Source organism: Trematomus bernacchii, unplaced genomic scaffold (assembly GCF_902827165.1).
Source record: "Trematomus bernacchii unplaced genomic scaffold, fTreBer1.1, whole genome shotgun sequence".
Taxonomy (NCBI): domain Eukaryota; kingdom Metazoa; phylum Chordata; class Actinopteri; order Perciformes; family Nototheniidae; genus Trematomus; species Trematomus bernacchii.
Genome location: NW_022987526.1, coordinates 93411 through 103732, shown reverse-complemented (window position 1 = coordinate 103732; position 10322 = coordinate 93411). Strand labels below are relative to the sequence as shown.

The 10322-nt window shown below is 39.2% G+C and overlaps 1 protein-coding gene across 2 annotated transcripts; it reads left to right on the top strand.

The window, feature by feature from the left end:
- The first annotated feature begins 6151 nt into the window (after positions 1 to 6151).
- On the top strand, positions 6152 to 9208 carry LOC117474265 (C-type mannose receptor 2-like). Of its 2 annotated transcripts, none has more exons than XM_034120199.1 (6): positions 6152 to 6255; positions 6414 to 6583; positions 6959 to 7175; positions 7804 to 8139; positions 8290 to 8366; positions 8834 to 9208. In XM_034120199.1, exons 1-6 carry the CDS (start codon positions 6219 to 6221, stop codon positions 8948 to 8950), a joined length of 954 nt encoding a protein of 317 aa, XP_033976090.1. In that variant the 5' UTR covers positions 6152 to 6218; the 3' UTR covers positions 8951 to 9208. The 2 variants fall into 2 exon arrangements, with proteins under 2 accessions (XP_033976090.1, XP_033976089.1); XM_034120198.1 differs by having other exon boundaries at positions 8245 to 8366.
- The last annotated feature ends 1114 nt before the right edge of the window (positions 9209 to 10322 follow it).

Genomic DNA, 10322 nt, shown 5'->3' with positions numbered 1-10322 from the left:
GCTCTGTATGTGATGACTACTTCCATTCTTGAGAGGATAATAAATACATGGATCCTGAGATTGAAGCTGAAGCCGGTGACGAGTGATATTTTTCTAACAAGTTGCATTGATGACCTTTTTGACCACACAGGTTGCGGTTGAATTTCCAAAAATGCAGGTCCTATCGTCTTTTCGAAACCACTATTCCTTAACTTCTTAGTTAAACATCATAGGGTTTAGAGAAAATGCAAAGGAGAATACATCAGGACTCAGGAAAAGACAACTGCGGTGCATTTACATTAGGCTGTTAATGATTGGCCAGCGGATGTTATTGATGTGCGTCTGCCATGAGGAAACAGTAGATTACTATAAGTGCATGTAGATACTTTGCTCTTTGTGGTGATGATTTATAAACATGAACAACAGTGAACAACATTATTACATTAAAATATATACAACATTTTTCTCCTTTCATTTAGAAAAGGATGGTCGAGTGTATCCTAAACTAAAGGAGATTATAAAGGAAGCACTGAAGCTCTTTTCCTATCATCTACAGAATCTGATCAGCTCTTATCACGCCTGACACTGAGGAACTTCTGAGTCATTTCACTCCGTTAGGAACCTTCCCAAGACCAAAGGAAGTGCGCCGGCCGTTGAAGGACATTTTCGTGGTGGCTGTATTGACAAACAGTCATTTGGTTTTCCTGCCGTGTATCACCAGTCCTACGCCCATATTTCTCTATTTGTCTTTTCTTGTAAATGCATGTGCAAATGTAAGTAAATAAGCCTGATATAATAAACTGTTGTTGCATTAAGTCAAAAGTGCAGCTAACTACAGTAACGCATAATGTTAGTTAATGTTTAACCTAATGTATAATGTAAACAGCTGCACATCTACAGTCTCAGTCCAAAAGAGAGGAACAGGGAAAAGACAAGGATGGAAAAAGTTCTTCTGTCTCTCTTTGAAAGATTTTCAAAATAACATATTTATAACTATCACTTTCATTATTTGTCTTAATGTAGACTGACCTTTTAGTCTTATTCATTAGCAACCAAATATATAAAAATACATTACTTGTATGATAAAAGTAAGTGTTAGTCTGTACTAAGATAATGGGATAATGTGTTTGTAATGGGATACAAAAAAAACTGTCAAACCCTTTAAAGCATTGGAAACCTAACAACATGAAGTTCTATTCATGTAAAAGACACATCATTGTGGCGACTATTTGTTTGTTGCTATAGTTCAACTAAATGGTACTAAAAAATGTTTAACAAAGTTGAAGTCTCAAATATGTAATTCAGCTACATGCTTATTATTTGCCTACACAAACAATTGTTGCGTCTGACCTTTTGGCATGACAGATGACAAGGGGGAACTGTAAGACATGTATGTCAAACACTATGAGGAGAAGAAGAAGAAGGGTGAGCTTTACGGCCCCTACACACGGCGGCGTGCGTTGACGCTTCAACGCTTCTGCCCATTCACTTTGAATGGGGTGACGTCACGCTTCGCCGAACTGCATTGTGGGAGCAAAGGGTAGCTTTGCTCACGTAGCTCGCTTCAAAAGTAGAGCAATGTTCTACTTTTGAAGCTTAGAAGGAAGCGTCAGCCAATCGAATCATATGCCAGTACAAGCTCCAGCCAATCAAACCGCTGCTTGTGTGTCCGGGGCGGGAGATTCATGTGATTGGTTGTTGGTCGAGCGTCAGACATGCCCGCCGGCAAATTTCAACGCACGCCGCCGTGTGTAGGGGCCGTTACAGTTGAATTGCTGTGTCTGATTTTTATCAGAGAAAAGTGTATTTCTTTCCTAAATGACCTCATGCGACAGAATTCAGCTGCAACAATGAGCTGAATAATCTATTAGTTACGATCATTTTGATAGAAGATAGAGAATGTAATGCTTTTCCTTGTTATGGTTATGAAATTAATATGTTTAGGGTTTTTACTATTGAATGTATTTGCTTGGCTGGTGGGGGATAATAAAATGTTTGGCTTTTGCTGACTTTTGATTAAGATTCAATTATAAAAACAATGGGCATCAATCAACAATCAATGGCCCTCGGTCTGGGGCTCCACACAAGATCTCGCCCCTTGGGGTATTGATGATCTTGAGAAAGGTGAGGTATCAGCCAAGGACGGGAGGAACTTGTTAATGATTTCAAGGCAGCTGGGACCACAGTCACCAAGCAAACTATTGGTAACACACTACATCACAATGGATCAAATCCTGCAGCGCCCGAAAGGTCCCCCCCCGCTCAAGAAGGACCATGAAAGGCACGTCTAAAGTTTGCCAATGAACATCTGAATGATTCAGAGAAGGCTTGGGAGAAGATGATATGGTCAGATGAGAAATAAATCGAGATCTTTGGCATCAACTCGACACGCCGTGTTTGGAGGAAGAGAGATGCTGACTATAACCCAAGAACACCATCCCCACCCTCAAGCATGGAGGTGGAAACATTATGCTTTGGGGTGTTTCTCTGCTAAGGGGACAGGACGACTTCCCTGCATCGAGGAGAGGATGCACGGGGCCATGTACTGTGAAATCTTGGCCGATAGCATCCTTCCCTCAGCCAGGACACTGAAAATGGGTCATGGATGGGTCTTCCAGCAGGACAATAAACCGTAACATACGGCCAAGGCAACACAGGAGTGGCTAAAGAAGAAGCACACTTAGGTGATGGAGGGGCCGAGCCAGTCTCTGGACCTTAACCCCATAGAAAATCTGTGGAGGGAGCTGAAGCTTCGAGATGCCAAGCATCAGCCTCAAAACCTTCAGGATTTGGAGAGGGTCTTCAGAGTGGACCAAAATCCTTCCTGAGATGTTCACAAACCTGGAGACCAACTACAAGAAGCGTCTGACCTCTGTCTGTCCAACAAGGGTTTCTCCACCAAGTACTAAGACAAGTGTTGCAAGGGGATCAAATACTTATTTCCCACAGTTAAATACAAATACATTTCATCTTTTATATAATGTCAATTTCTGGATTTTCTTTTTGATATTCTTACTCTCACTTTTAAAATAAACTTACCATTAAAAATATAGACTGTTAATTTATTTGTAAGAAGGTAAACTTACAAAATCTGTAAGGGATCAAATACTTATTTCCTCCACTGTATGTCTTCCTGTTGGGTGAAATGTAGAAGATCTTTGGTTAGATAACTCTTTTTAAATTATAAAGCAGCTCTAAACATTCTGAATGTGTCTCAGTTCATTTTGGTTTGCAGTAAATGCCATCAGAGGGTGAACATGGACTTAAGCCATTGCCTTGAGAGTAAAATCCTTTTGAGCAGCTAAAACAAAGCGTTTGAAACAGGTATCCAGACACAAAGAAAAAGAAAGTTTGTGTAACATTAAAGCATGAACAAATGTTTTACTGGAATACCCAAAGTATGAAGCTGGAAGTTTGTGCAATAATTCTTACACCGGCTTTTTGATCTTTTAAATGTATTAGCTTGTAAACTGTAAACGTGTCTCATTATATGAAATGATCAGTGTTGTTTCAGACTTTTTGTATTGTTTTTGTGTATGGGCATGGATTTGGCTTTCCTGCTGTGTATCACCAGTCCCAGAGCCATATAATACAAGAGTTACGACATCTCCGTTCACTCCAATGGACCCGTTTTTTTCCAGCGATGGCGGATCGTGGAGCCGTCAATCGTTCCCCGGAAGTTAGCTTGCCGCTGACTTCCGGGGAACTATTGACTCGAGAGGCTCCACGATCTGCGGCTAGCAGCGCAGTAGAGTTGCAGCGTTCGTGATGGACTTTTAAAGGTAAGAAGACGTTTAAAGATTTATATTGCGGATATTATCAGCACATCTGAGTCAAATTAACATGTGTATTAAAGGATGTTAGTGGATTATCCCATAATCTATTGATTTAGGGAACGTTTACAGATAACAGATACCGGATAAAGTTAGCAACACACGTGAACCATGAACAGCCTATTAATCCGTTCTCCTAATGTTATTTCATCCAACGTTGTGGAATTAGAGAAAAAGGGCTTCTAAACGTGATTTTTTTGTGGGGTGGAGGAATATAATATTAGTTAAATATAACATTGGGGCACGTGTGATTGTAATGAGTGGAGGTGGAGAAATTACGATCTCCATTTTGGAGTAGGCCTGGTTCCCTGGTATGCTGACTGGCTGCTGGCTGACTGGGTGGTGTCCGCTCTCCCTGTCTCTCCTCACTAGCCATGTCCTCTCTTTCTTCACCCTCACTTTCCCTTCTCTCAGTCTCCTCATCCCTTCTTCCCTCAATCTTTGAGACTAATGTAAGTAGAAGACATGGCACTGTTAATTTTCGAACATTCAAAATATTATACCACTTAAAAATAAGAAATATTACTTTTATTATTAAGAGTTCAGACGTATTATACCTGTGTCACCTTTCACACTATAGCTGTGATCATCAGCTATGGGCTCTGTATTTACAGGTCCCGGGGTGCATCATGGTGCAGGGGCCCTCCTCTTTTTGACCACAGGGCGATGCACAAAGATGGTGGGAATAGCATCTGCTCTCAGCCTAGTCTTGCCCTTTTTGGTCTTGACAAACTGGTCTGCATCAAAATGTGCCTGCAGAGTGACAGAGTCACACACACACACACACAACAACTCAGTTTTGTCTGCCCACATACATATCCCATAGTAGTTGAATGCACAGTATTGGGAAACACTTCATACTTACTGGACATGTATACACTCATTACATACTGTACGTAAAATACGACCAAGAATGTGAGACAACTTTATACAAATTCATATCACATCCATTACTGATGCCATTTGTCATACTTTGTTAAACTCACAAATAATAAAGTTCCATAACTTCAGTTGGAAACAAAGACCACACCTTATCTCCCCAAGGCAATTTCCCATCCAATAGGTGTGCTATATAGGTGTGTATAACCCTTTCTCCTGTCTGTTTCTCCCTCTTTCAGCACAAGAACCAGAGGGGGGTTCAATAGAGCCTGAATACCTGCACTGAGACCCTCACCCTGCACCCTGAGTCTCAACTCTCAGAGTTTTTCAAGCCTTTCCCTGTTATTTGTATTAAACCAAACATTAAGCTTCCCAATGGTGTGGTCTTCGTTTTGTGAAAAAGTGCAAATGCAGTGTTTGAATATGATTACCTCACATATTTTGTTGCGGCTGTCTGTTTTGATTGTTAAATTGCTCCTGCTGACTTGAGCTAGCCATTTTTTCCTCCTCTCTGTGTCAGTGGGGAAGCCGTACATTCTCATTCATACTCCTTTTTCGGAACGATTGGAGCATCCCCAGGCAGCACAGCAAACCATGGTGGAGACTATATGCCAGGACAACACGGAGGAAAAGGCACAGACAAACTGCAAGACATGCTATTCAATGTTTATTGAATTCCATGTATTTACAATGGATGTTCCTAAAACAACACATTTAACGTCATAATCATGTTGCTGCTAGTCCATTGATAGTCACCTGTTGGTCTCCTGTCCTTTCTGAAAGTCATAAAGATGACATTAGTCATTTAGATTACTTATGTCCTCTAGTACCATGGGATTACTGAAACCACCATGAATTTAAAAAATGGTAGAAATGAATCTAATCTAAATTTTGAAGCATTCCTTGCCATCCCCTCCCTCTAAATATATCAATAAACATTAGGAAGTGATGCACCTGACTACCATACCTGTTTAAGAAGATAATATTTGTTTTAAATCATTCAAAGCAATAAACAACAGCAACAGGCTCTTTAACCAAGGCAACGTTAGCCTAACATGTATATGTTAACAAGTAAACTAGCTGTTCACACTATTCCTAATATTATCCATAAATATTAGCAGATTCTATTTTATTTTTAAAACATATTGATGTTAATACATATACATATCGGTATGTTGTATACATATTGCAAATCAAAACCTTTATTCACTACTTATTACCAAAAATCGTAGTTCTATCTCCGGTAATAATGCATTCAAATGTCCCGCCACGAACTTCCGGGGAACTATTGACTCTCCCTGAACCACGTGACGATCAAGCATTTTGGACTTCCATTGTCATAACTCTCTCTCTATATGGCGCTGACCAGTCCTACGCCCATATTACTCTATTGGTCTTTCCTTGTAAATACATGTGCAAATGTGACGGCAGGTTCCATATCCACTTTGCATTTGACCTATTATATAATGTCAACAGCTACACCTCTACAGTGTCAGACCAAAAGAGAGGAACAGGGAAGAGACAAGGATGGAAAAAGTTCTTCTGATCATCATCGCTCTTTCAGGTAATTATAATTATTTTTAAATATATCCCATTAGCAATTTTTAGTACTTTCTATTTTTGTTTCCCACTGACAATTTTACAATTTGACTTTATTGTAATTTGGAGAACTTGGTTCAGTAATTGATATTGAATCTAATCAAAATGTGTGTGTCTCTACAGGGCTGAGCGCTGTCTCCTCACATGCTGAACGTCAGTACCATTTTGTTTCTGAAGCAAAGACCATGTCTGAAGCACAGAGATACTGCAGAGAGAAACACACAGACCTGGCCACTGTAGACAGCATGGAGGTTGTGGAGCTCCTGAACAACATGGCAGGCCAATACAACCAAGTGAGGTCACTTTTCTCTGTCTTTCAATTCAAATGAATTACATTTCTTTTAGAGTCAAATTGAAAAAGGAGAGATTATTACAGAAAGCTAAACCTGTGTTAAAGTCCTATGGGAACCTGAGTATTAAAACAGAGTTGAAAATGTTTTAAGCCAAAGCTATAGCATAAAACCCTGTAATAAAGTTGAAGAGGTTCAGAGTAACAAGGCTGTAAATGAATGTTGACTTGAGGGGATTCCCATTAGATCACCATGTACCAAGGCTGGTCTCATAAAGGCAAACAAACCCTTCTCTTTATTAAACATACACATTTTCTTAAACAGCAGCTTTAAAAGCTTCAACAGGATGTAATAATTATAACAATGTTGTGCTTTCAGTCAGCCTGGATAGGGCTGCACGATGACCGGGACATCTGGAGGTGGTCGATGTCAGACCCAAGCTTCTACGAACCGGGGGAGATCGAGTTCAGACGATGGGGGGGTAATCAACCAGACAACTGGCCAATTGACCAATGCACAATATTGTATGCTAATACAATATTTTATGATTATGATTGTAATGCCCGCTACAGGTCGGTCTGCTTTGATGTCACAGGTAAGAATATAAACTCAAAATTATATTAAAAACATTTAAAACACATTTAAAATCACATTTTAAGCTTCTGAAATACAATGCATTGGTCTTTATCTTCTCAACCTTTTTTCTTTGTGACTTTTACAAAAACCTGTGTTTCCTTGTCATGATTCAGATGTTTAGGATTTGTTAGCAGTTCCACTAAAGACATTTCCCTTTTAACCAAAATTCTCACATGGTTTCATTTAAAAGATAACGTAAAAGGAAATTATAAGACACCATTTTTTGCAAACTTGTTTCAGAATTGTAGGTACGTTTTACATCTTATACATCTGTGCTAAACAGAATAAGAACAATATAGAATCAATATCATTTGAATGAAGCTTTAACCTGTAACACAGTATATTCACATCGTTGTACTCCTGCTTTTACTAAAATATCTGAATATTCCACCACTGGTTCTACTAAAGTTTCTTGCCAACATTCATGTGTTGAAAAACCCCAGAACTACAAATGACAAAGTACACATTTGTGGGATTTCAATGTAATATTTTATATTATAAAGGCATCAATACCCCCAGAATGTGGCATTGATGTCAGGCTGTATGTCGTGGTGCCTCTACTCAGCTTCTCTGGGGTCCATTTCCAGGGCCGAATGCAGCATTTGTCCTCATTGAAAGAGAAATGACATGGACTGAGGGCCAGAGCTACTGCAGAGAACACCACACAGACCTGGCCAGTGTGAGAAACCAGGCGGAGAACCAGCAGCTTGCTGCGATGTTACCTGCAGGGACTTGGTATTGGATCGGCCTTTACAGAGACTCCTGGAAGTGGTCCGATGGAAGCAACTCCTCCTTCAAGTACTGGAAAGTAAATAAACCTAACTACAGAGCTTCAAAGGTTTGTGTGGCTGCAGCTTTCGACAACTCTGGAAGATGGGAGGACTTGGACTGTAGAGTGGAGAAACCGTTCATTTGCTACAGACGTGAGTAAAATTCACAGCTACGTCAAAGCAAGTGATGATATTGAGTCTGCTGAAAAAGAAGACACCATAAATGTTGTGACTGATGAAGTTTGTTTGTGTTTTTAGCTGTGCCTGTTGTGCCTGTGCCTGTTGTGCCTGTTTCAATGAAAGTGATAAAGGTGAGCGTGGAGAATCCAAACGATGTGGATCTGAACGGCAAAGCTTTTCTGGATGCGATGTTGGTGGAGGTAAATCATGTTTTCTACTTTTATGCAAAATCATCAATCACCAGAAAGGAAATTCACATGACATGAGAACAAGAGACGAAAGAGGTAGGAAACAAATAAATAACTATTAAAGAATAATGAATTCAACGAAAGAAAATGTAGTAAATGAATTTCAATACGAATGAAATGGACCAAGATGAACATGAATGAAATTCTATATCCATTATACATTCAATACTTTGGCCACAAATAACAGGACCCAAGCATTTAGTAAGAAGACGTGTAAATATGTGCAGAAGTAAATAGCAGAAACTTAGCCACATGCCACCAAATGCATTAGGAAAATGTACGAATACTATTCCATAACCTGAAGTAAGCCTTTACACTGGAAGAAATAAGGGGAACAACTACCATTTCAGATGAGTGAACTAAAGATGAATCATCTGTTTTTATTGGAACGATAATGAAAATGAGTTTTTGTGTCTCAGGCGAAAAAGAAGCTAAGGGCCCAGGGATTGGACGACAACGTCCAACTGGCCTGGAGGAAGCAGCCGGATGGACAAGTCTTCCACAAGGAGGAGGAGAAGAAGAGGGATGAGCTCTAAAGCTGAATTGCTGTGTGTGATTTTTATCAGAGAAAAGTGTATTTCTTTCCTCAAAGTCCTCATGCGACAGAATTCAGCTGCAACAATGATCTGAATAATCAATTAGTTACGATCATTTTGATAGAAGATAGAGAATGTAATGCTTTTCCTTGTTATATATGGTTATGAATTTAATATGTTTAGGGTTTTTACTGTTGAATGTATTTGCTTGGCCGGTGGGAGATAATAATACATTTTTGGCTTTTGTTGAATTTTGATCAAGATAAAATTATCAATAAAAAAAATGACCTTTAATGAAATTTCATACAAAAATCTGTTTCTTTATTTGCATCCTAATTATTGTTTTTTGTCTCACAATATCTTCAAATGAGTTATGTTGAAAACAGAAACAGGCCGTGCATTTCATACCTAGGCCTTCAGTAGTGTCTACCTGAATGAACCCACCTCCTAATAGCATTATTATGACGTCACGGCTATAGAAACCATTAATATGATACATTAACGCAGTATAACAGGGCGCTGCATCACAGACAGGTTTCTAATGTAGAGAGAATGAATGCCATTACTAAAGCAAGAACACCAAACAACACAATTCAACAAGCCTCCTTTCACTGCTGCGCCACACATCATCTCTAGCAGAAGCAACAATATTTACTTCATAAAATGACAAGAAAATATGAACAATGTTAAATAAAAGACATTATAGCCATTACTCACCAATACGTTTGATTATTTGTTCCCAAAAACCATCCTCCTTTCTTTCTGAAGAGTTCAGTTACTGTGTTGTTCAGATTACCTGAGTGTTTCAGTTCCAATAATAAGTCCTGTTCTAACGCCATGGAGGCTGATGCTGGAAGTCGAGTCAGTTCAGTCGTATTTCTGTCAAAACACATTGTGGAATATAGGAATGAACAGAGTCCTGCTTCTGACACTGCTCAGTTCTCTTTATACATGAACCTTCCTAAGAACAATTCCACCTCAGCCACATCCATCATGGTGCACTTTGTAATGGAGGGTATGTCCTCTTGTTGGGTGACATTTAGAAGATCTTTGGTGAGAGATGTTTGGCCGTAATATATGCAAAATCCTGGATGACAAGACGTTTTTTCTTTAGATAATATAGGTAATGCCTTTTAGACTATAAAGTGATTTTTGAAAAGGGAGGTTTCGAAATATAAAGCTTTTTTAATTGTAAAGCAGCTCTAAACATTCTGAATGTGTCTCAGTTCATTTTGGTTTGCAGTAAACACCATCAGAGGGTGAACATGGACTCAAGACTTTGCCTTGACAATAAAATCCTTTTGAGCAGCTAAAACAAAGCGTTTGAAACAGGTATCCAGACACAAAGAAAATAAAGTTTGTGTAACATTAA

Coding starts and splice junctions, on each gene's coding strand:
- LOC117474265 (XM_034120198.1), top strand. CDS start 6,219: ATGGAAAAAGTTCTTCTGATCATCATCGCTCTTTCAG. Junction 6,256..6,413: donor GATCATCATCGCTCTTTCAG/GTAATTATAATT, acceptor GTGTCTCTACAG/GGCTGAGCGCTGTCTCCTCA. Junction 6,584..6,958: donor TGGCAGGCCAATACAACCAA/GTGAGGTCACTT, acceptor TTGTGCTTTCAG/TCAGCCTGGATAGGGCTGCA.